At 44.1% G+C, this 26,250-nt stretch overlaps 2 protein-coding genes across 3 annotated transcripts in view; both read left to right on the plus strand.

Moving 5' to 3' along the window:
* Window positions 1-240: 240 nt before the first annotated feature.
* On the plus strand, window positions 241-21,658 carry TULP3 (TUB like protein 3). Its single transcript, XM_081925700.1, has 11 exons — window positions 241-372; window positions 2,906-2,957; window positions 3,331-3,493; window positions 7,814-7,990; window positions 9,781-9,911; window positions 10,289-10,486; window positions 13,886-13,998; window positions 15,077-15,191; window positions 17,167-17,265; window positions 18,010-18,181; window positions 19,840-21,658. Exons 1-11 carry the CDS (start codon window positions 329-331, stop codon window positions 19,971-19,973), a joined length of 1,398 nt encoding a protein of 465 aa, XP_081781826.1. The 5' UTR covers window positions 241-328; the 3' UTR covers window positions 19,974-21,658.
* A 2,088-nt stretch (window positions 21,659-23,746) lies between these two features.
* The window catches only part of TSPAN9 (tetraspanin 9), a 121,646-nt gene continuing 119,142 nt past the window's right edge, over window positions 23,747-26,250 (plus strand). The window contains exon 1 of one of the 2 annotated variants that reach the window (XM_081925753.1): window positions 23,747-23,866. The gene's annotated coding sequence lies outside the window, so the exon portion shown is untranslated. Of the gene's footprint in view, window positions 23,867-24,225; window positions 24,368-26,250 lie in introns of those variants that run through there. The other variant, XM_081925752.1, reaches the window with a different exon arrangement.

Consider the following 26,250-nt stretch of genomic DNA (forward strand, 5'->3'; position numbering starts at 1 on the left):
TGCAGCCGACGGCAGGATTTTGTTCGGAAGCAGCAGCAGCAGCGCCACCACTGCGGACGCCCCACTCCAGACTGTCTGTCACGAAACCCCGGAACGCCGCCTCCCGCCTCCCGCTCCCACCACAGCGGCCCCTCAAAAGAAACGGCGCCTGCGCGGCCTCAGCGCCCGCCTCCCCTCGCGCGGCTGCCAATGAGAGCGCACGGTACTCGGGGTCCTCGCCCAATGGCGCGAAGCTTCAGTGCCGCGCTCGGTTGCTAAGGAAGGAGGGCGGTTGCTGGGGAGCGGCGGCGGCGGCCTCACCTCTTGGGGTTCCCATGGTGATGACAGGATGGCGAGCGGCAGCGGCCTGATTTGCCCCAGCGCTGGGGCCAGGTAAGGCGGCCGCCCTTGCTGCCACCCTCCGCCCTCCTCGCCACGTATCCCGGAGGGGAGGCGGCCGGCTCAGGCGTCGGCCTCGCTCCCGCCCCCCGTCCCCCTGGGTCGGGCTTGACCCCCCGGCTGCTTCAGCCCCACCCGGCCTGACTGCGCCCCTGCCGCTTTTTGGCTGTGGCAGCTATTTGTTAGATTTAAGGGGAAGTCTCCGAATGGATGGGGTGGTTGTTGATCCCCATAAGGATTTGGGGAGGGTACGTAAACACCACGAGGCGTTATTTTATTTTTCAGCCTCGAAAGTAAGTCAGCCTCGAAAATGAAAGCGTGCGCCACTAACTCAGCGCGCAACTGGTCGCTCGGGAAGTCCAAAGCGTCCGGACCCGGCGCGGAAAGCGGCCCAGCCGCCCCCCCTTAGCGCAGCCTCCGATTCCCCCTCTTTCAGCCTTCGTGCTTTGACAATCCGAACAGGGGAGCTGCATCAATTGCACGGGGAATTTCCACGTTCAGGGAGTGGGAAGTGTGCGGCAAGGGAAGGAGAAGGGGCGAGGACGAGGGGGAGTTAGGGGAGGCTCAAGCAGGGTTCACAGCCCCCCCCCTTAAGCCGAGGGGTGGACACATGGGGGTAGCCAGGATTAATTTTAGGGGGGCAGGCATTATGTTGGGGGGGCAGAACCCAGTTATCTGTGACACATTTGGTCAGTTAACTATTATTATTTTTTGCTTGATTGGGGGTGTAACTGCCCCCCCGCACCCTCCTGGCTACACCCATGTGTAGACAAGCCTTTGCTTGCAGCCCTAGCCAGGGCTGGCCCAATACATTTTGACATTTGATGTGAAACACAAAATGGTGCTCCCCTACTAATTCACATTAGGAACACAAAGGAATAAAGATCTACATTGTGATCTGCTGCCCTGTAGGTCTTGCTGCCAGAGGCCTCACTTTGCCTCATGGGTAGCCTGGCCCTGGCCCTAATTTTCTCTTTGTATAATCCCAGTTTCCAACATTCTGCTGTGCCTGGATGGGATCAAACACCAGAATTCAGGTTAGAAATATAAATGTGGGATCAGGCTAGATTCTTTTTGGTTGTTGCTGCCTGGGAGCAGCTTTAACCATTGACCTAACAGTGTACCTCTTTTTGGCTCATTTTCTCCCATACATGTGGTGATAGCAATGCTGTTTTCTGTAGGGAATGGGCGTTTGCACTCTCAAAGGCATGCTGTGACAGTTTTGCCAGGCATTTCAAGGCTAGAATCCCACAGATCAGACAGAATTTAGATGCCACAGTTAGACTTGTTCTGATAGATGTCCAGAGCAATTTCTAGTGCAGCTGTAATGGATCTGTTTCAGTTGTTATGGCCTCAGGATGTGCATAAGCTGCATGAAGGAGGTTGGCTGGTTGCTCACTCCCTGTCCTCCTTTGGATCTAGCTGAGAGGGAATGACTGGATGGATCCAGGAAGTGATTAATGTATCATTGTGGAAGAGTGGGGGGAGGTGCCTTGAAGGAGGCAGGGATGTACCTTCTCCTCAAGCAGCCCTCCCTAGACCCAGAAGTGCTGAACAACTGTCACCAAGTTGCAAATATCATTTTCTTGGGACAGGTGCTGACAAGGCTGGTGGTACGCAGGCTGCAGGCATGCTTCTAGGAAAGTGATTAGAGAAGTTTCAGTCTGTCTTCAGGTGTGGTCATGGCACTGAAACTTTTGTTGGGAATGGAATGGGGGAGTGTGACCATTCTGCATGCTTTCCTGTGGCTTTTGAAACCATTGACCACTGTGTTTTCCTGGGGGAGCTCTGTGACTTAGGGTTTGGGGGCACTGCTCTATGTTGACAGAAATTGAGTGCTTTGGGGTTTGCTGAAAGCAGTTAATTTGATATAATTTGGATGCTTACTTGTGTAAACACAGGTGGTGGTCACTCAGTTCTAGAATTTAAACAACTCACCAGAGATAGTATTATTTGGCTGTAGTATATTTATTTGCCATGCAAGTATGGTATTGCTGTACCCTGTTTGTATTGTTTGTTCTGTTCTATGTGTTATGTAAAAGATTCAATAAAAATAAGAATTTCAAAAGTTGTGCATAATGGTGAAAACTTTAGGACTTAGATACTAGAACAAAAACTTGGGTTGTTCATCCTACACTTGCATTAGTATGTTTGTGCTTGTTTCTGGAGAAACTTCAAAAGAATAAGAATAATTCTTATCATTTTTAAGCACGTGCTTTGCAATCTTATAGGGTTGTGGGGTTGAGTGAGCAGAAGGAAAGTGGCTTAAGAAAGGTCGTGGCTGAGATGAAATTTGATCTAATACTGTTGAGGTTTGCACACTAATTACAGTACTGTATTTTATTTTTACTGCTGGTGCTCAAACGCTGATGAAGGGTGGACTTAGAAATATAATTAATCAGTCAAAAATCTGATATATATATGCTGCATATGTTGACAGATTTTGACTCTCTTTCCTGAACTATTTGTTACAACCACATTACTGCATGAACAGAAGTGCTAATACTTCATTTCTCATCTTTCTCAGTGGCTTTGAGGATGAAGCTTTGAAACTTCGTCAGCTGAAACTGGAGAACCAGGTAATCAAAACCACAAGGCAGTACCTGACAGGTATTGTAGTAGTGAAAATGAGTAATTGATTATCTCATGAATTTGGATCTTGCAACAAGCTCATCTAGTTACACCATGTTCTTTATTTTTGTAAATTCAGATAATTTGAGCAGGGTAAGGTAGAGTAAAATGTTTGTTTAAACTTGCATCATTAGTCAAAAGACTTTATTATATGGCTCTTTGTAAATTGAATAATTTATAGCCCCAGATGAAATTTGTTTGTTTAAACTTGCATGATTAGTCGAAAATACTTTAAAGTACCGCATTGGGCATTACATATAACATTGCAGGAATTCCTAAGATCTATTGCTGAGGCTAATAAATGAGCGTATTCCTTGACAGAGAGCTCTTCTGGAAAAGAAACAGAGGAAGAAGCGTCTTGAACCCTTGATGGTGCAGCCAAATCCAGAAGCAAAGTTGCATAAGGTGAAGCTCAAAGGGTCGGAGGAGCAGAGCCCTTTAGTGGGACCCCATGTGCCTGTTTGCAGTGATGTTCACCTCCATGGTGAGTGAAGTCTTTGTAATTATTAAACGTCCTTTTACTTTCAGTAATCCCCTGAAATAAGCACTATCAAATTCAAGAGAAGTTGGCACTCGAAAATATTAAGTACTGTATTTACAGATGTGCTTGTCAATACTGTAGCAAAATGTATAGCTAACTATTTGTCACGGTTGAAACAGACATGTTGAAACAAACTAAGCTGCCATACAAAATGCAACTCTCCCTGGAGTTTAGAGCAGGTGTTATGTGAGAAATTCCAATTGTATACAGTGGTACCTTGGTTTACAAACTTAATCCGTTCCGGAAATCTGTTCTTAAACCAAGGCGTGCTTTCCCATAGCAGCGGGGGAATCAATTTACAAATGGAACACACTCATCAGGAAGCGGAACATGTTCTTATTCCAAGGCAAAGTTCACAAACCAAAACACCTACTTCTGGGTTTGCAGTGTTCTTAATCCAAGTTGTTCATAAACTAAGCTGTTCTTAAACCAAGGTACCACTGTATTCTGTTTAAAAAGCATTCAAAATGGTGCATCAACATTAGTGTTCTGTGTCAATTTTTTTTTATTACTTCAAACAGTATGGCTGAAATTAGGTTATACAAACACCAGCCATTATTTGCTGTTTTGTCCATGTTTTCCATAGAATAATTGAATGTAGAATCAATAATTTTTGTAATCAAAGTATACAAATGTGATAACAGTTGATGGATGATTCTTCTTCCCCTTACTACTTATATGCTATAGATAATGCTTCTCTATTGACAGACAAGACAACAGAAGGGGGTAGAGGAACATATAGTAGATCGTACCAGTGTGCATCATGGACATCACACTGGACACATGGTTATGAGTGTAGTCAGGTAAGAGACATATATAGGCAAGTTATCTACACTGTAGGGCAAGGTGATATTTAGGGAGGGGGAAATAAATAATAATAATAATAATAATAATAATAATAATAATAATAATAATAATAATGTATTTATACCCCCCCCATCTGGCTGGGTTTCCCCAGCCACTCAAGGCGGGTCCCAACAGAATATTAAACAGAATAAAACTTAAAACATTAAAAACTTCCCTAAACAGGGCTGCCTTCAGATGTCTTCTAAAGGTTGTATAGTTGTTTATCTCCTTGACATCTGATGGGAGGGTGTTCCACAGGGCAGGCACCACCACCTAGAAGGCCCTCTACCTGGTTCTCTGTAACCCCACTTCCTGCAGTGAGGGAACTGCCAGAAGACCCTCGGAGCTGGACCTCGGTGTCCAGGCTGAATGATGGGGGTGGAGACGCTCCTTTAGGTATATTGGGCCGAGGCTATTAAATATAGTTTATATATCTATAACACAGCATATGGATCGCTCTTATCCAGTCATTGCTTGAGAAGTCATTGGTTCACAAATGTTGGTGGTTGTGTACTTTGGATAGCTTGAGTTCTGTTTGTTAGAGGACTATCTGGGCAAGATCAGTTGCCGTAACTTTAGGTGATTATGCATTCTAACAACGTGGTTTCCTTTTGGAGATTCCAGTGCTCCAACAGGGAAGGTATGACAGGATGCAGTAACCTCTGAAAAGCATGGCAATTAAGAAATATTTATGTTGTTGGTGGGCAGGGTTCAGTGAAGTTGAAGGGACTTAAAACATTTGTAATTGTATTCTTCTTTTGTCACCATGGTGGTAGAGCCAAGTGGCCATCTGGACTAGGGGAAACAAAGAGTGATGTATATTTAGTACAGTCAGTAGACCAACAATAAAAAAGCATACAGTATACAAGAATCTTAGAGCAAAACCGGGCAGTGTAAAAACAATAATATAAAACTGCAGTATTCTTGAGTGCAAGCTCAGAGAACAATATTATGGGGTGATAGGTAAAGGTAAAGGTACCCCTGCCCGTACGGGCCAGTCTTGACAGACTCTGGGGTTGTGCGCCCATCTCACTTAAGAGGCCAGGGGCCAGCGCTGTCCGGAGACACTTCCGGGTCACGTGGCCAGCGTGACAAAGCTGCATCTGGTGAGCCAGCGCAGCACACGGAAACACTGTTTACCTTCCCGCCAGTAAGTGGTCCCCATTTATCTACTTGCACCTGGGGGTGCTTTCGAACTGCTAGGGTGGCAGGCGCTGGGACCGAGCAACGGGAGCGCACCCCGCCGCGGGGAATCGAACCTACCTTTCGATCGGCAAGCCCTAGGCACTGAGGCTTTAACCCACAGCGCCACCTGCGTCCCTATATTATGGGGTGATAGTATATAGTAAATCTAACTGAGGAACTATTGTGTGCTTTTGAATAACCTCCAAGTTTCCCAGAGAGATTTGACCCACTTGATTTTCCCTTTCAACTTTTTTTATACCCCCCCCCCCCCCCAGTTACTGGAAGTTTCCACTTTTGAAGTAAAATGTGACTGTGTTAGATTTTCATTGCAACTGCCTGTCCACGTATATTTCAGATTTGATGGTTTTATCAATATGCATAATTTTCGAAGAGAGACAAATAGCTCAATGTAAAGATTACAGAATAGATGATATCCTCTTAAAATAAATTTACATTTTAAAAAAACAACAACAACCATGAATAGAACAGCACTTCTGAAACCTGTTTGAGACAACAAACTCACTCACAGAATTGTAGAGTTGGAAGGGACGCGCAAGAGTCATCTACTGCAATCCTCCACAATGCAGGAATCACAGCTAAAGAATCCCTGGCAGATGGCGATCCAAGCTCTGTTTAAAAACTTCCAGTGAAATGACATTACTGTGAAATAAACCAGAGAAGGAGGTTGAGGGGAGTCCAGGGGGAATGGGGAAATTTTGAAATTGTGAATAATAATAATTGTTATGATGTAATATTGGAAAAAATGGAAAGTTGAATAAAATTTATATTATATAAAAAAGTAGAGTCCACCACCTTCCAAGATACAGTGGTGCCCCGCAAGACGAATGCCTCGCAAGACAGAAAACCCACTAGAAGAAAGGGTTTTTCGTTTTGGAGGTGCTTCGCAAAACGAATTTCCTATGGGCTTGCTTCGCAAGACGAAAATGTCTTGCGAGTTCCTGCGGGGTTTTTTCCTCCCCCACCCTTTTTCCCAAGCCGCTAAGCCGCTTATCCGCTAAGCCGCTTAACAGCTTATTCGCTAAGCCGCTTAACAGCTGATCCGCTAAGCCGCTTAACAGCTGATCCGCTAAACTGCTTATCAGCTTATCCGCTAAGTCGCTTATCAGCTGATCCGCTAAGCCCGCTAAGACGCTAATAGCGCTAAGCGGCTAATGGGCTTGCTTCGCAAGACGAAAAAACCGCGAGACGAAGAGACTCGCGGAACGGATTCTTTTCGTCTTGCGAGGCACCACTGTAGTCTATTGAACAGTTCTTACTGTCAGAAAGTTCTTCCTAATGTTTAGTCGGAATCTCCCTTCTTGTAACATGAATCCATTGCTTTGGGTCCTACCCTCCGGAGCAAGCTTTATCTCTCTTTCATGTGACAGGCCTTGAGATTTTTGAAGGTGGTTAACATATCTCCTCTCAGTCTCCTCTGTTCCAGACTAAATATACCCAGCTCCTTCAACTGTTCCTCATAAGGCTTCGTTTCCAGACCCTTGATCATCTTGTTTGCCAGCCTCTGCACATGTTCCAGCTTGTCAATATCCTTCTTTTCTCAGGGAATTCTCTGGGCAGAACTCTTGCTGCATCACTGTCTGATTACAGCCCTCAGCACTACAGGGTTGATGTTTAAGCATAGGCGGAGACCTGTTTCAGACAGGTTGCAATGAGCTCTGTGGCCTTTTGGAGCACCTTTCTCACTTCCCTGGTTACTCAGCCTGTCATTCCACCCATATGTAGGGTTGTGCAGAGGCCACACATACACAAAGGGCTGCTTACACATCACTGTGGTTCTTTAAAGTGATAGTGCGTGCAGTTGCCCAACCCACCCTCCTTGCCCGCTGCAGGTCCTGTCATCCTGCTCTTGCTCTACTGCTGCTTCCTCTTGCTGCTGTCCTTCTGAAGTGGTTGGCAGGATAGGAGCCACATCCTTTTGAGTGTGCCCTGTAGGCGTGGGCTGCCCAACTAAACTCTTGCCTTCCTCTGGAAAAATTCTGAGTTTAGCTGCAGAACTCCATAGATGTGACTAAACAAATGACCAATTGGCAAACCACAATTTTTCTGGAAAAAATCTGAGTTTAGCTGTGACTAAACAAATGACCACTTGGCAAACCACAATTTTTCTAGAATACTCCAGTATGCTTCCATAATGGCATCTAGACTACCTGTGTAATTAGAAAATAACTGTACACCATATGCTTCAACAATGCATTTCACTCTGGTTTGTAGGCTTTGATGGTCCAGCTATCTTCCTGAAACCAGGGATTCAGGAGTTGGGGCCTAAACTCCAGATAATTTCACTTGGATCATCCTCAACAGAAGATGACAGTGAGCCAAAAAAGACTGAGGAAAGTACAATAGATAAAGCTTCCAATGTGAATCTGCAAGACATTCTGCAGAAACGAGGTAAGAAATTGATCTAAAGAGCTGGTTCATGAACACTAAGCCCAAGGTATGGCTTAGCACAAATGACTTTTTTCCCTAGAGAGGTGAGAGTTTATTATTATTATGTTGTGAAGCACCCTGTGATCTTTGGGTGAAGAGTGGTGTACAAATTTAATAAATAATAACATGGATTACGCAGAATTGGACAAAATGACTGGGAAAATTAGATATCAAAAGGATCACAAGTTCATCGAGGACTGGGGAAAGTTTACGGATTATCTGAAAAACATATGTGATGCACAGACAACGTTAGTCAGTTTTAAAGAGGCTTTGTGATTGTTAAAGATGTATTGTAAAAAGAAACTGAGACGAAAGGATAGTTTTAACTGGCAATACAAGACATGGAAAATGCGTAATGAATAGAAAATATGGATGATTGGTGGAGGTGCTGGTGGAAGTACAAAAATTGGAAATTTGAGAACAGGATTGTGCTGATTAGTTTGTAAAAGAAAATTTAATAAAAAATTATTTTAAAAAACCAACAAATTTAATAAATAATAACAAATAAATAATTATATTGTATCAAGCAAATCATAAATCCATGCACATTTAAGATGTTGTAAGGAGCAAGGCAAAAGGTTTTTTAAATTACACACAAAATGCAATGGGTACTTACAGTGTAAGGAACAGTCGTGCAATGACCGGTTGCTTCTCTCCCCACAGCATCTCCTTCAGGCTGCTCTTCTGCTGCTGATGCCTATATCTGCTGCATGCTTAGGTTCCTTCCATACCCTAACTTCCAGAATTACCAAAACTTCCTTAAAAAAATGCATGAACCATGATGGAAATGGAAGGGTTAAACAATTCATTGACAATGAAAGTGTGTTAGAATGTTGGGCAGGGAGAAGATGAATGTGTGACTACTATATTTACTTTCAGCTTATGGCTCCAGCAGAGTAGTTCCCATTTTGTATTCAAATTCTGAGAATTTATTCTAAAACACTCCCCAGCCCACTTCTCCACTTTCTCACACTTATTTTACTTTCTCATTATGGAAAAGATTGGTAGTAAGTGGGTTTGTTTGCCTCATAATGTAATATTTTTTACTGTCAATTTTTTAAAATGCCAATTTAGAAAAAGGGGTTTTAGCAACAGTAAGTTCTTTCTGAGGCATATGTAAAAACCTCCTATTTGTAATTTGAACATTCTGGAACAGCAAAATTTGTTCCATCTACTGTATGTGACAGCCTTTCAAGTATTTGTAGATGACTATCACATTGCCTCTTAATTGTCTCTTTTCCAGACTAAACATACTTGACTCCTCCCCACCCACCCACAACTTGGTCTCCAGGCGTCTCAGAACTGGATATGGTATTCTGAGGCCAGGACTGACCAAAGCAGAAGAAAGATTCTGTCTTGTGATCTGTTGATACATCCTGAAATTGCATTCATCTTTTTAGTTGCCACGTTATGCTGTTGACTCATGTTTCACTTGTGGTCTGCTAAAACCCCTAAGATCTTTCTCATATTTTATGGAGGAAGTGGACTGTGTTGCAAATAAAAATATTGCATATAGATGATTAGAGAATTATGGAGTTAAATTGTTACTGACTCATAGCCTGTCTGGAAAAATAAGTTGGAAGGTGTTACAAATTAATTAGGGAAGTTTGGGATGGATTAGTCATGTTGCTATTTCATATATGATGAACCCATTGCAATTTAAATTTAGGGACAATAGTGGGAGTGATATCTGCTATATGGTTCCTTCTACATTAACATAAAATAACCTCCTTGTTCTGGCATTTTGATAGGTATTTCTGGCAGTATGAATTTTGATGAGGAAGACACTGAGGAAGAAGAAAGCAAGGAACAGTCAGGATCTCCTTCGCCCTGTTTAGACTCTCAGAGGCCTGCTTCTGCAAACAGCCAGACGTCTGCTACGGTATGCAGTCTATTCTCCCAGTGAAAAATGTAAAAAAGAAAGCTTGTGACTGCTAGAGTCTGCATCAGCACCAACATTGCCAGATTCAACCTGTGAAGTCTTCCCAGACTCCTTACCCTCATGTTTTAAAAGGGGACTTAACTGGAGACTTGACTTTATCTTGAATGCCATTATCATTATTGCTTTTATGTTTACTCCTGAAGTTGTTATTATTGCAAGTCTTGCACTTTCCTCCTCTGCTCCTGTTCCCATGTTGAATCATTATAAATTCTGGAAGGTGCCTTGTTGACTGTCCCAGTACCAGACAATATACCTTTATTCTCCTTAAATTTGTGTGTTGTGGGAGCACTCTGACCTGACCTTGTTTTATCTTACAGGAAATGGGTGCTTCCTGCGTGGCACTTTCTCAGACAGATGCAGAGCTGGGAGAAGTGGGAAACCTGGAGGAGTTTGTACTACGCCCAGCCCCTCGTGGCATTACCGTGAAATGTCGAATTACAAGAGATAAGAAGGGAATGGATCGAGGCCTCTTTCCTACTTACTACATGCACCTAGAGCGGGATGACAACAGAAAGGTACTGTGTTTAACCAAATAATGTTGTAGTGAATGTATTGGATGTACTGTAAAACCAAAAAAGTTCAACCTCTCCCCTGCAAGAATTAAAGCCATACAGAGTGTATGGTATATTTATTTTTACTTTTTTGTTTTCTGTATTGCTTACAAAAGACCTAAATTGTTCTCAACACTTATGCATTAGAAAGTTAAGAGAGTCCCTGCATGAAGGCTCACAATTTAAGGGACACAATTTTTAAAGGGGGCAAAGGGAATGAGAGGGAAGTGGGCAGCCACACAGCCTTAAATCCACAGCTTAAGTCCTCAAAACGACAATTCTGACTTGTGAGGGGAGGGGATTCTTGTTTAATCACATAAGGAGAGAAAGGAAAGTTTTAAGCATGTTTTAAGAAGAGCGTGGAATGTATAAGAGCTTTGGAATGACGCAGTTAAAAATGCTATCGCCATATTGGGAAGTTCTGTCGGAGGTCTTGAGTCTGGGAGGAGAAAGAGAGAAATAGAGCTGTTTATATATTGTGGGTGAAACTCCTCAGAGGGACTTAAGAGTGACAGTTTTACGAGATCAATGATGGAAAGAGCGATGTTATCTATGAAGGTGATGATATATGGAAACCATCTCGATTTGAGGATTGGAAGAACGGAAAATTCACACAGGATTATTATTGGTGTTTATCGGCTTAAAGAGACTATCAGAAGAGATCATAAAGAAAAAAGAGAAAATATATGAACAAGATGTGATGTGGAAACAGCAAGATAAGACTGGATAGAATTACGAACTCTGTTTGGACTGATTTGGAGTGATTTGGACATTAACGCAGTAGCAAGAAGATGATCAGAATCCCCCTTCGGATCTTGAAATATGGGTCCCCCCAACAAAATTTAAAATTCGGCTTTGTAATTCGGAATTTATGTGATGTGATTTAATTTGATTTGATTGGCCGGTTAATAAAAATTATTAAAATAAAAAAAGAGAGGGAAGTGGGCAGCAAACATGGGAGCAAATGCTCCTTCAGTAGCAAGCTGATAGGGCCAAGCTGGTCTCCATGCCCTCAAGATCTCCCTGCGAGACTGAGGGCACAGCTTCCCAGTGGCTCACAGTATCTTGTCTAGTGGCAGTGTGTGCCTCCATCTGGTTCTGCAGTCCTAGGGCAACCATCCAAATACTATTTATAAATGCTATCTAAATGATCAACAAAAGTGATAAAACATTACAAAAAAGCACACACCTTTGTATTTAAGTGCACACACACATGATACATACTGAAAGAAATCAAGGTCCAGAGAGCTTATTTCCTAGTTGAAATAAATTCATCAACTGAACATGATACTTGTCAACACTTCTCAGAATCTCAGTAGCAAGCTTGTCTGTTAGCATGATTTTCACTGGACGTTTACTTGTATGAGACCCATCAAATTAGCACTCATAAAAATAATAGAGAGGTTGCCTACAGTGGTACCTCGGGTTACAGACGCTTCAGGTTACAAACGCTTCAGGTTACAAACTCTGCTATCCCAGAAATAGTACCTCAGGTTAAGAACTTTGCTTCAGGATGAGGACATAAATCACTTGGCGGCAGCAGCAGGAGGCCCTATTAGCTAAAGTGATACCTCAGGTTAAGAACAGTTTCAGGTTAAGAACAGACCTCTAGAACAAATTAAGTTCTTAACCCGAGGTACCACTGTATATCCTTCAAGAAACAAATAACAAATTCCCTGTTAATAAATAGCAACCAACAATGCTAACACAGACCTATCGTAACAATAAAAAAATAATAGATTTCTAGTTAGCAGCAGTAACAAGTTTTCAAAGTTTTGCTGCTGGCATACATTGCACACCTCTCATAACTTATTAAGTTAGTTTGGTTCGCATTAAACCAGGGGCTCTCAGTCTTTGTACCTCCAGGGTCCACTGGAGAGGGCTGTTAGAAAAAGGCAGCTGGTGGGGACAGAGCCAATCACAAAATGGTGGTGTGAGTTTTATGATCCCCAGATTCTGTGTTCTTTACAGAACCTGTTTCTCTCTCCCTGGCAGTAAAAGTACACGAAAAATGAATTAAACCAACCATATGCTACCTTCCATGACACCCCAGATCAGCCGCCTCACCCTGCCTAATGGTGGACCCCTTGCATCAGTTTGTTTTAACACAACACTGGAAATTCCACCACAGTTCTTCTCCATTGTATGGCTTTGTTCTTTAGGTAGTTTCAGGTTGTTTTTTATAAAAAGTCCAGTGAATAGTGTATTGTGCTGACAACTTCAGGAAGTGGGTGGGTGGTGTTTTTTAGAAACAAAACCCAAAGGACTTAAGCTGCTGACTGCTTTGCATTGACATTGACACTACAACCAGCCAAGTGAAGAGAGGAAGAAGACAGCCCAAGCTATTGTTTTATGTGGAAGCCCTTCCTGCTGTCAGAGCACTCCAGGCTAGGTTACCAGCAGCTGCTATCATCCCCCCCCCTTCAGGTAGACAGGCCAAGGCCTCCACCAGTTCCTGGACTCCGTGACTGACTCACTTCCCTTGTTGATCCAAATCCTAGTCCAAATCCTAGCTAGCTGCCTTTGCTTGTGTAGTTCCTTGAGCTGAAGAACAAGGAGGATTTTCATCAAAAGGGTAGCTGCAACCTGCCTGACATCTAGCATGGAGCAGGACTATCCATGATCCCTCACTATCTTCTCTTCATTGTCCTCTTCACCGTTTCCCTCAGCTGCCGCTGGAACAGTCATCCTGAAGGTTTTTCAACAGCTGCTGGCTTCAGGAACCACTAGAAACAGCATGTTCCCCAACGTCAGTATTACTAACATTTCCATCACCAGTGGCACCAGTCATGTGATTCAGCAGATGCGAACATCTACTTCCATTCCCCCGTAGCACAAATTTTCAGTAATGGCGAATTCTGCAGGAGCAGCAGGCAATAGTGAAGAGGAGATGACAAGGGATCGTGGCTTGTCCTCCTCCATAATGACCTCAGGGCTGGGCTAACAAAAGCAAGCAGCAGCTGAGGCTGGCGGGAGCTGTGTGATTGGTAAGGATGCTTGATGAGTCTAATCTGGCCACTTGCTGTCCTTCGCCTCCATTGTCTCCTTTCCGCCTTCCACTCATTTCAGCTTCTCCCTCTTCAGCTGTCTCCTCCTCCTCTTCATCTAGTTCAGCTGCAGTGGCAAGAGGACAGAGAAGAAAGCCAGCTTGTATGAGGGGACATGCCCAGCCTTCCTGAAGGAAGGAGTGGGTAGGTAGACAGAGGCCAGGGACTGCCAAGCCCATCTCAAACTAGGGCATGGCCCACCATGTGAGAAGTGGTGCTCTAGAGAAATTGCTTTAAAATACATAATTACTATGCTCTCTTGAAATATTCTCTCTCCCTTCACTCCTTACCTTCTTTAAAATGTTTATATGTCTAGATATTCCTTCTTGCGGGGAGAAAAAGGAAAAAGAGCAAAACATCGAATTACCTCATTTCAATTGATCCAACAGATCTGTCCAGGGAAGGAGAAAGCTTTATTGGGAAACTCAGGTGAGACTCTCAAAGTGATGTGACTTATACTGTGTTCATCTTGCTACTTTAACTAGTAGCAGCTCTCCAAGGTCAGGCCTTTTTCATCCTTGCTACTTAAGATCTGTTTGAACTTGAGATGCCTGGGATTGAACCTAGAATCTTCCATACGAAAAGCTTTGTCACTGAGAGCTATGGCCCCTTCCCTGATGTTCAGTGAGGAAGTGGGGGCTAGGTATGACATGTTTTGTATCTTGCTTCCACAACAAAAAAACTTCAGCTGATCCAACACATATCCAGCTGATATGTAGGCTGGATACTTTTGTGCTTTTCCTGCGTTGTGTGACTTTCTCTGTTATGGCTTTTTGTGGCATAATTCCTTATATAGTGAGAATCATAACCTGGTGCTTAGGCAATACTGGGCTAGATGGATCAATTACGTATGTTCATGTATGTCAGGGGTGGGTAATGTGCAACCCTTCAGTCATTGCTGGGCTATAAATCCCATCACCCTTGAACTTTGGAAGTTGGGAATCCAGGTTGATGTGACCCTGCAGATGTTGTAGTCAAGGATGATGGGAGTTGTAGTCCAACAGTAACATCCAGAGGGCTAAAAGATCCCCCAGTGGTGGCTGGTTCCCATGGGGGCCAGACACCACTGGTCTGGAGGCTAGGACCCAAACCAATGGCTTCAAGTTGCAAGAAAGAAGATGCTGACTAAACATCAGGAATAACTTGTAAGATGGTAAGAGTTGTTAAACAGTGAACTGGCCCAACTCGGGAGGTTGTGGACTCTTCTTCCTTGGAGGTTTTTAAGCAGAGGTTGGATGGCCAGGGATGCTTTGGTTAAGATTCATGCATTGCAGGAGGTTGGACTAGATCACCTTTGGAGTCCTTTCCAATTCTACAATTCTATGATATAGTTGAAGAAGGGCACCAAAGAGCTCAGAATCCAGAAAAATGTGGTGGTGGATTTGCATAGTTTTTTTCATTTCCTGGGCAAACTAAGGCAAGCTTTGGGGAAAGAGGATGATAACATGTCAGGTGTGTTTTAAGGAGAAAGGAAATTTTCCAACTCACTTGTATTCTCTAATTCTAGATCTAATCTTATGGGGACTAAATTTACTGTTTACGATCATGGGGTTAGTCCAGTCAAAGCACAGGGACTGGTGGAAAAAGCTCACACCCGGCATGAGCTGGCTGCAATCTGTTACGTAAGTAACTTACTACTGGGGCAGAGTGAGGGAGAAGAATTGTCTTTTTTCATGCTAACCTGTGTTGGAAGGACAAAAGAGAACCTGCAAGGTGCAGCCTTGACTTACTCTAGGCTTTAATCCTGACTGGTTTGAAAATTGAAGCATTCTAAAATGTATTTCACCCACAGATAATCTAGGAAACATTTATTGCTTTATTCATAAATCTTTGTTGCAACAATTTTATCTGCCTTTCTACATGCAAGATGGCTATATGGCATAACTATCACAGACTGGTTGGATGTAGAGGAATGATGGCAGGAACCAGCTGGGGAATGGCGGTGGGATGACAGTGAGTGGTCAAAGGGAGAACTGGTTGGAGGTGTTGGAAGCTGAAGAGGTAACAGGGCTTAGTGGGCAGGGGGAGTCTGTGGCAGAGAGAAGTCCAGAACTGGACAGAAGCTGAAGCAGAAGAGGAGGAAGGCCAAGAGGCAGAGATGAGTCTGGCTGGTGAAGAGACATGAATGTCTCTCCCTCCTTCTGCAACAAGCTCCCCTCCCCTCCTGGATCTCCCAGAACTAGGAGAGGCACAAAGAGGACGGAGGAGAGGTTAGCTTCACACAGGCACAATCTCAAGATTGCTTGGGGGGAAACCCTGAAGAGGAGAGAACTTAGGCAGCTGTGGGGAGATGAGGACCTTCAATCTCAGCAGCTGCCTCTTGGGGGCAAGACCTGCCAGAGATGAGTTGCTGTCCTCATGAGGCCTGACACTCATGTGCAGATTGTGTTTTTGCTAATAAAGAGTTAACTCCAACTTGCTCAGTGGGATTTACCGCTGGCTCACTCCTGTCACAAAATTAGTTAAGAAAAAGATGCATAATTATTTATTATAATAAAGTAATTTTCATAGTTACAATTAATGCAATAGTACATCTCTGGTAGGATTTATGCAGTATATTTCAACATATGCTAAGCCTATTTCAACACAAAGGTCACCAGTGGTCATCAGAAAAATATGATAAATCTGTTAAAAAATAATAAAATTAAACATAAACAGGGTCAGCACTTCTGTAATAAAAAGCAGCTATATATTTTAAAAACCAAGCTAATATTTACCAATAAGCTTTGACTCCAGCATATAAAACTTCAGAGGAGGAAGAGGGCCAAACTTGCCATATCTACATTGTTAACAACCGTTCTGAATAAATGGACTATTTTTCAATCGTCACTAATGAAAATTATATGAACTTCTACCTTCATAAATCCCAGACCTCAAAATTTACCTGCTCAAGATAAAAAAAAAAAGCTTTGCTACAAAGTTGACCTTGCACCTGCAATTAACTCATCCATGGGGTGATGAGTGCTCATGAAGGAAATTAGCTCATTCTCAGGTCCAGTTACTAAAACAAGGTAGATAAGATCACACAGAAGGCAGAGGTGAGTAATGGGAGTGAGACACAGTAGCTACTTGCTGTAGAGTATAAGGAACTGAAGCAAACCTTTGGACTAGTTGCTGTGTTGAGATTCACTTCTAGGCTTGGATACTTCAATGGGAAAGGGGTAAGGTTAAAATAGTAATTTTGCCTGCCAAAATGGTGGCAGGATCCTGGCTTTTAACTAGAACAGCTGGTTTTCTGGCCCCAAGGCAACACAAAATTCCACAGCTGTAGGTTCCCTGCATTTTTGTGAACCCACTAAATCTTGGTTCAGAAATAGAAATAGGCAAGCTATTTTCACTCATGTGGGTAAAAATAATGGTGTGCACTCAGGGACACTGTTAGCAGTGACGACTAAGCCTACCCCTTCATCTCCATCACTCCATCCTGCTTTGTTTTTTTCGGGCAATGCTAGAGTGAAGTGGAATGTTGGGAGCTGGTTTGCCTTTTCCAAGAAAGCATGGCCAGTGTATTTGTCAGACACCATTCTAATCCAATAAAATTTGTATATTTAAGGTCAGTCTTCTTCTCCTAAAATTTCTACCTCCTTTTTTCAACAGGAAACCAATGTGCTCGGATTCAAGGGACCCAGGAAAATGTCAGTCATTATTCCAGGAATGAATCTCAATCATCAACGGATTCCAATCAGGCCACGAAATGCAAGTTTCTAATTGGGTCATATTCACACTACAGTGAGAAAATGGAGTTTCAGATTTTAGTGATGATAGGAGCAGTCAACAGGCATGCCTTTGAATAACTGAATATGATGCACTTCAGGACACTTTTCACTTAAAAGAATTCTACTGTTCCCCTTAAGAGTTCTGACAATGTAGTAGAGACGTGTGTGTAGCTTATTCTTGAATCCATAATATTCAGCTAGGTTGTCATAGCCTCTGTCGAATCTTGAGTGTTGTTGCCCATCTGCGGAAGAGCACTTCAGCTGAAAGAGGGAGAGTAGCCACAGTATATAAGAGCATGTTCGCAAGTTATATGTTCTGTTTACATGATGCAAGAAAGAGTGATCTTCAGATTTTCTAAACATAAGCTCATTTGGAGTGGAAGGGTAACAGCCTTGGGAAGGGGAAGGAATAAGCAGTCTCCTAGAAGACAGCTACACATTTTGCTTTGTAACTTTTTTCTAGGAGAGCTTAGAGACTTGTTTTGAAAAGCTATTTAAATTTATTGAAAATTGAGTTTGTTCTATATTTGAATGAGAAATAGAATGAAAATGCTGCCATTTTCATTCGCATGTGTGCCTGTGGTGGTGAGTTGGAATAAAAAAAAAAATGAAGTCCGGACTGTGAAGTTGAAGAGCTATCAGCAGTTTTGCAGACCAAGCCTGATGGAAAGGGGATGGGAAAGGAAACCTGAGGTCTTGTTTTCTTGCTTATTCTGTTGCACAGGAGCATGAGAGTTTGCTGTCAAAATGGCAAAATAAAAACATGGAGAACCTAATTGAATTGCACAACAAAGCTCCAGTATGGAATGATGACACCCAGTCATATGTCTTGAACTTCCATGGGAGAGTCACCCAGGCCTCTGTGAAGAACTTCCAGATCGTCCATGAAAATGACCGTAAGTCTTAAGACATTAATAGCTACAGCAGAAGTTGGAGGGCTAGACTCTCAGTCCAGAACGTTAGAAGGTTCAGGGCTGTGAATGCATCCAGAATCTTTCACTAATGATTGCTGGGTTTGATGGAGAGAAGACAAATCCAAGAAGTCACATGTTGCTTTCCAAAATCCTTTTGCTAGCACCACTGCCATGCTGAATAGGTAGATCTCTGCACCTGCGCCCCTCCCGTCCCTCTAAGCCCTTTCTCTTGTGCCAATGTTTTTCTTCCAGAAGTCTTACATGCCAAAACAGATGTTGCTCACCCAACTTACACACTCCTTTCATCAAAGTCTTTCACTTTTAATTGGCTGCAAGCCATTGTTACCATCATCTGTTGCTTGGTTTGAACATTTGAACAGAATGGGGAGATGCTAGAATATTAATGGCCCCAATTTTACAGTGGTACCTCTGGTTATTAACTTAATTCGTTCCGGAGGTCCGTTCTTAAGCTGAAAGTGTTCTTATCCTGGGGCACGGTTTTGCTAATGGGGCCTCCCGCTGCACACGATTTCCATTCGTATCCTAGGGCAAAGTTTGCAACCAGGAGCAGCTACTTGCGAGTTAGTCTGAAGCGTTCGTAACCAGAAATGTTCATAACCAGAGGTACCACTGAAGTTGTTTTCAATAGAAATCTTTAAAATATATTTTTATATCAACCTGTATTTTATTAGATTTAGCCTCACAAAGGAGCCAAGGGTAGCAAATACAAAAGGTAGGGAAACAATACAATTAAAAATAAAGTTTATTTATTTAAAAAAACATGTAAAACTGTCACATACCTTCAGTGCTTTTCAGTATTCAAATGCCATGGTATAGTGTTTTGCTGTCCATTTAAAAAGGGTGGAGTGGGTTTAATTTGATGTTTTATATCTTAGGATTTCTATTGAGTTTTATTCACTAAAGAAGGGAGTACCAATGATCCATGCTGGGGTTATCAGAAATTAGGCTGGGAATATCCTAGTCTTCCTGCCTTCCAGGCAATAGGACTAGGAATACTGTCCACCTATTTACCCTGGCCCTGCCAAGTCTGCAAAGAAAACAGTGAGGCTACTTTCTGCCTCTTTTCTGACTGAGGGCCCACCCATTCTGGCCTTGAGGCCTAGCAACTGGCTTCACCAGCCCAATATTAGGCTAACTAACCTAGGCAGCACTGGCTTTCTGCAGAGGTACACTGGGGGAGATTCACCCTGTCTTCTCCAGATCTCTCATAGATAATGGCCAGCTCCATGAGGTCATTGTGAGGTGATGGGCATTGCACCAAATTGAAGCATGCAATACCAGTCATTTGTGTACCATCTGCCTGCCCTGCTCCGTTGTCTAGCCCTCAGGATGCCTGATAAGATGTTTTGTCAGTTTTGATATAATGGCCAGGAAGAGAAGGACAGTCATTCTGCTATGAGACAAAAAGGTTCCTTTTGGGCTTAAAAAATATAGGAATGGTGTCTTGAAAATAAGGAAGTGTGGGCCCTAACCAATTGTGAGAAATAGTATCTGCCTCAGGGTTTGATATGTGCAGATTGGCCAAATAGCAGGTAGGGAATTGCTACGGATAAATGTGATGATTCCATTCATATGATGCAGCTAGATTATGATTTCTTTCCATTTCTCCCTTTCTCTAGTTGACTACATTGTAATGCAATTTGGCCGTGTGGCGGAAGATGTGTTCACGTTGGACTTTAACTACCCCCTGTGCGCCCTTCAGGCATTTGCCGTTGGACTCTCCAGTTTTGATAGCAAACTGGCATGTGAATGACAGGCGTAGTACAACAAGACCGCTTCTTGTTTTTCTTCCTGTGCTAACATCTGAGAAGAAAATTGTACTTGGTAATCCTGGGGTGTGTGGGGCAGAAACTAAGAGCTAAAATGTCCCCTGAGCTTACCTAGAAGGAAAATGGAGCCCTGATGGCTGACTACATGGAATGCTGTCTTTCTAAGATGTGTTCATTCTTGGAGAAGAATAAGGAAAACGTAATCCTGAGAGGGAGGTTTTTTAGAAAAGAGCCCTGCTCTCCCCCCCCCCCCCGAGCAGCTGAGCATCACTGTGTCTAGGAATTCCTGTTGTTAGAATCACGTTAATGAAACTTTGCTGCCTCTTTTCCTCATGAAATTACTTGTGTCCTTGTTGCTAATGCCACTGATACATCTGTGCTCCTGTAACAAGAGATGTCTTGGATGTCTTGCTGCTCTTGCTATTTGACAGTCCTGTTTTCCAGTAAAGTTGGTTGGTTTCTATGTGTTGCTCTGCCGCTTTGCATCTGCTGAAGAGTACTACTTGTAGAGGTATGTTCTCCAATAAGGGGAAGTTTATTGATCAGCTTGAATAAGGCAAAATTCACCTTGTCAGTGTCTTTCCACAAGGTAATTTTTCATGAAAAGTGAAGAGATGACTTGACATCCTTGACATGTCATGCTGATACCAGTAATTGACTGATTGACATGCCATGCTAGTTTGAAGAGCCATATAAGGATTTCTAATTTTCTTGTTTCATTCAGTGATAAGCCTTCTTTCTTTTTTTCATTATTAATTGATCTGCTTGTTTTTGAGAAATTATTTAAAAAACACAGCACTCCTGTTGGTAGGCAAGGAAAGCATTTTTTGTGTTAAAGGCAATCTTCCTTGTTTCATATGTAACTGTACATTCTAAATGTTCAGTTGGGTAAGATGTTCTCTGCTTTTTGGACATATTCGCTTGAATATGAACATTAAAAACTGATTAAGTGCATGTATATTCTAAGGCAGAAGGAAAGCTGCTATCTCTGCTAGATTAAGCCAAATCTTTATATTCCATGGTTGCCTACAGATTATTGGAACAGGTAAGGCATTAGTGCTTCTTGACCCAAGGGACCTTGATTGCATCTTGGCTCTCAGGGGAAGCTGAGCACCTTCTTAACTACAGTTCATACAACTGTAGAGTTGGAAGGGGCCCTGAGGGTCATCTAGTCAAGCCCTCTGCAATGCAGTTCATTGTGTATCTTGTAGAATTTCTTCTGTAAATTGCCTTCAGGTGTTATGCCCTGTATTTCCAAAGAACATTGACAGCTGAATAACCCCTGCTGTCTGAAGCTGCTCCTTCCCTTTCTGGTCACCGATTCTGGACTTTCATAGAATGAGTTGGAAGGGATGCCAGGAGTCATCTAGTCCAACCCCCTGCAATGTAGGAATCTCAGCTAAAGCATCCATGACAGATGGCCATCCAACCTCTGCTTGAAAACCTCCAAGGAAGGAGAGTCCACAACCTCCCGAGGGAGACCTTTTCATTAAAATGCAGTTGTGTCTGGTTTGTGTGCCATTAAAATCCCTGTATTAGTAAATACCGTGTTGTCTTCTTTCAAAGCAATGCAGGTTTGCTGAAATGTTTTCTTATAGGTGGAATAAAAACCATCATTATCCATTGTAAATTCTGCACTTTGCTGTCAGTGAACGATTACTCATCACTTTTAGAAAAAGCTGGTGAGTTGCAATTGCCTTCAAGGAAATGTTGCCACTTGTGCACTTGTGTAGAACTCAAGGAAGGGATGAGAGAGCCATTTCCCAAGAGATCCAGGGCCATGCTCCTTTTTTCCATCTTTATGCATCTTTATGTTTGTCCTTGGAACTGTATGGCATTGGCTGCATTCTGTGCTGGTGAGTCTAGATTATTACGTTTCCTCAGATGTTTGACTAAAAGACAGGTCCCAACTGTATCAGCTGTTAAAGAACATCACTTTTTTAAGGTTTTCACCTTTGTCCATACCACAGCTCAATAATGTTTTTCTGGTGCCAGAAATATTTTTTGTCTAGATGCACATGATCTTGCTACTTGCCTTTAGCCATTTGAATCTTTGGAATACAAACACTACAGACTTAAACTGGCTTTAACAGTCACTTCGTCTCCTCATGAATTAGTTCTATGGGTGAAATAGGAAGAATTATTATACAATCACTAAATAACAAAATTCTTCCTATAGTGCATGACAATTAACTAGTTTAAAAGTGATACAGGTATGTAGTTTCTGCTGTTTAATTTGGAGCACTTTAAAGTAAGAGACTGTCCCTACCACCACATAAAATGGGGCTGGCTTCATGTGGCCAAACTTGGCTCCTATTTCTAGCAGTCAGACTTCTCTGACTTAACCCTGTTGTGATTTCATGCTGTAGTTTGCCTATGGAATTAGGCTACAACCCTAATAAACAAAAATTCTCTGTACTTCCTTGCTTGGAAATCTCGTATGCTGGAATTGGTTGATTCGGATTTTAACCCAGTTGTGGATTTTATTACATTTCTGTTTGAACAAGCAAAAGAATGCCAAGGGTAGGAATCTACACCTTGGTTGCTGTTGCAAATGTAGTGTTATGCTGCACTTTCATTCCTCCTCTGCCTGCCTACATATACTGTAAATGCTTCTCTGCAAAATCAGTGCAGGCTATCAAGAAATAAGGGATCTCTTATTGCTTTGGAACTGTATTTGTTTTGTAGAAGCCTCCACTATGCCTAACCCAAAACTGTATGGTATTGATTATATTTATATTTTTTGTATTCCAATAAAATAATTTATATATTTAAAAATGTGATACTGCTACCAGTATGTTTCTTTTGAATGTTTTGCACTGAGAGTTTTGTACTCTGATTACCACTGCATGCACCTATGACACTTGACCTGTGATCTTGTTTTCGAAGCCGCCTCGTCCTTCCTAAACCGTTTCTAGCAACATCGAATAGGAGCCCAGTCACTACACAGACTTCTCTAGCAGCTCCCAGGTTTGGAACTCCTCTCTAGTGCAAGATGTCTCCTATAAAGATGCCCCCTATTATATCCAGCTTTTTATGCTCCCGATGACCCTCAACACCATCATTTTATAGGTCAACTGCCTGACTTACAAGAGGCTGCTTTAGGCTGTGTAGCCCCATTAGTGCAGTGGCGTAGCGTGGGTTGTCAGCACCCGGGGCAAGGCAAGTAATTTGCGCCCCCTAACCCGTGGATTTGCGCCCCTAACCCCCAGGTGTTGCGCCCGCCCCCCTGCACCCCCCACGCTACGCCACTGCATTAGTGGGCAGTGTTCTAATAACTGATTTAAAAGACCCTCTTGCATACTATCAGTCCAGGATATCTCAGGGACCACCTGACTCCATATAGGAACCCTGCTTGTGGTGCAGCGATGTAAACGCTAAGACATTTGCAAAGCTAAGCAGGGTCCGGTCTGGTTTCAAGTTGATCCTCGCGGGCCGCGCACAACCGCGCTGCCCTTGTTTTGGCATGGGACCGTCCCCAGCTCAGCTTCCAGCAGAGACACCTCTGCCGGCATCGGGGAGCAGGAGGCCGGAGCAGCCGCTCGCAGGAGCGCCGTGGCCTCGCTCGCCCGGCGATCGCGGGACAAGGGACTCGAAGCAGCGGCCGCCTCTTGGCCCCTCGGAGAGGAGCGCCTGGCTGCCCCTCCGGGCGCCCTCCGTCCCCGGCCAGCTCCCTCTCCCGGAGCCCCAGGGCGCCGCGCTTGGGGAGCGGGCGCCGCGGGGCGGAGGGCGGCCGCGCGGCCTCGGCCGGCTCCTCCCCGCTCCCTCCCCTGGTTTCCGCTGGCAGCCGAGGAGAGGCGAGGCGGAGCCGCCGCGAGCGGAGCGCAGCCCTTCCCCGCCGCTGCCCGGGTTCGCTTCCGACGGCGCAGCCAAGACGGTGAGTGCGGCGCGGCGGCGCGCGGGTCCCGCCGCCGCTTCCCGGGGGCCGCTGCCGGGGAAGCCGGACTCGGCGCAGGAGCCGGACAAAGGAGTCGGGCTGCGGGTCCCGGCGCGGCTGGGAAGGAGGGTCGCCCCGGCTGCTCCGGGAGGGCGGCGAGGCGCCAGGATGCGCGCAGCCGAGGGAGCGGAGGGGCGGAGTGGACCGCCCTCGAGGGGGCGCGCCGGGGAAGGAATGCGCGGCTTCGGCGCCCAGATGGGGCGCAGCGACTCCAAGGCCCACCATCCCCGGCCCTCGGGACCAGAGGCGAGGGATGACGGGAGTTGTAGTCGCGGCGCATCTGGGGCCGGAGGGGGAGAAGCGCGGGGCGGAGTTGCATCCGAGGGAGCGAGAGAGCGGCCGTGGCCCGGAGCGAGGGATGGAGAGAGCGCCCGAGGGAAAGACCGAGCAGACGGGCGAGGGAGACCGCGCTCCTGGAGCACAGCTGCGCCCAAGTTGGAGGTAGGAGGCTGGGCGTCGAGGCGCCTCGCGCGGGCGGAGCCTTCAGGGAAGCCTCTCGCCCCCTTTCCCGGGGGCTGCACTTGGGCCACGGCTCCGAAAGGGAGCGGACAAAGTGGGAAGCGGGCAGGGAGAGAAGCGGACAAGGGGCGTGGAAACCAGCCCGGTATAGGACCCTGGAAGGCAAGAGCAAAGGTTGCTCTTTGAGATCTAACACCGCAAAATATGCAGCAAAGGGGCTGTCAAACCTTGAAAATGTGCCCTTGCAATGAATCCCAAAATGTCCTCTTTGAAAAGCTCTTTCCCAAGCCATCCCACTTCCCTAGCACAGAGAGAGACCACACATTTGAGAAGTCATAAAATGGCTTACCTACACAGAACTCTTCAAAGGTCACATTCATGTGCTTTTCCGTGCAGAAGTCAGAAAAGATGCACAGGCCGTCAAAACTTTATTTAGTTACAAAAGGTGTTAATACATAAGAGCACTTGTTTCAGACTCCGCTCTGGACTGAAACAAAAGAGGCTGGCTAAAGCCGTTCTCAGATCTCCTTACATACCAAAATTCACATGAAAAGTGAGAGATAACAAAGGCTTGGTGAGCTGGTGGGAGGTGATGGCACAGGCTAAGCCTGGCAGGACAGCTTACTCCGTGGTTTTAACACCTTCATGCACTAATTAGATTCAAACCTGCTAGGTTTATATGAGGCTGGAACCCTAAGCCTGATACATAGGTGCTTCTTGGCTAATGCTTCCTGGTTGTTTTGTTCATTTTAATCCCTGTTTACTGCGCTTCACAGGAAGTGCATATTTGAAGGGAAGTCCTTTGGCCTCATAAAGAAAGGGAATGCAAGCAGCAACTGATTTAGCCTTGTCCAGTGCTATTTTTCTAGAAAAAAGAGGTGCCAGAACTCACCATCAATGCCTCCCTCATTCTCTTTGAATGGCAATGGTGCCCACCTGAGCGGTGCAGGAACTGAGTTCTGCTGAATTCTGGCTGGGAAAAAGCCCTGTGCTTGTCCACGCATGTGCGTAACCACATCTGCCTGAACCTGGAAGTGACCTGAAAAGTCACAGAAAGGGGCAGAACAGGGTGGGGCAGTCTTACACGTGCCCTACTGATGCTCACGGGGGTCTGGAACATAACCCCCACGAAAATCGGTTGCTGCCTGTATGGACTTCTTGTTCCTCTCCTGTAGGAGTTCAGAGAAGTGTATGAACCTCAATAACATGTTGGTTATGGAAAGCGGCATAAAATCGAGTGTATTCTTTTAATGCTTGTTGAATTCAGGTGAATGATAGAAATGCGCAGTCAACCATTCTGTATCAGAATGTAGCTTTGCAACACCTGGGAGAAATTTGCGAGTAAAATAGCAGAACTAGTGACATAGATGAGGGCTCACCACACAGTTACAATTATCTTTGTCTACAAACAGTGTTTGGTCAATGTTAATAATAGGCTCCTAAACATGCAAGGATATTTTCTGCCTTAAAAGTTAGAAAGGTAGATTACCAAGGGACATTCATTTTCAAGCAATTTGCCCGGGAGGATGAAGAAATTCTCGATAAAAAGGCAAGGAACAGAAATGTAATAAACAGACTATTCACAGGTCTTCATTTTTAAATAAATGTACCACATATATTCTAATAATGCCCAGCATATATTCTACCTAGAAAAGCATGGCTGTATTTATAAAGAAATTTTCCTCATGGGTGTATGTACTAACTAATTGTCTCAGGGTAAAAGAAATTTGTGCAAATTATGAGTGATCTTGTTCTTAGAGCTTTAAATGCTGCAAACTTTTTGCCCCATTGTCCACCTAGGAAAATGGCTAAATTCATTCCATATATTCTGTTGGGATAGAGACTCTCACAGCTTGTAACTCTTC

The sequence above is a fragment of the Podarcis melisellensis genome, assembly GCF_964234715.1.
Source record: "Podarcis melisellensis genome assembly, chromosome: 9".
In the NCBI taxonomy this organism is placed as follows: Eukaryota; Metazoa; Chordata; class Lepidosauria; order Squamata; family Lacertidae; genus Podarcis; species Podarcis melisellensis.

Coding starts and splice junctions, on each gene's coding strand:
- TULP3 (XM_081925700.1), top strand. CDS start 329: ATGGCGAGCGGCAGCGGCCTGATTTGCCCCAGCGCTGGGGCCAG. Junction 10,487..13,885: donor AGCGGGATGACAACAGAAAG/GTACTGTGTTTA, acceptor TTATATGTCTAG/ATATTCCTTCTTGCGGGGAG. Junction 15,192..17,166: donor AGCTGGCTGCAATCTGTTAC/GTAAGTAACTTA, acceptor TTTTTTCAACAG/GAAACCAATGTGCTCGGATT.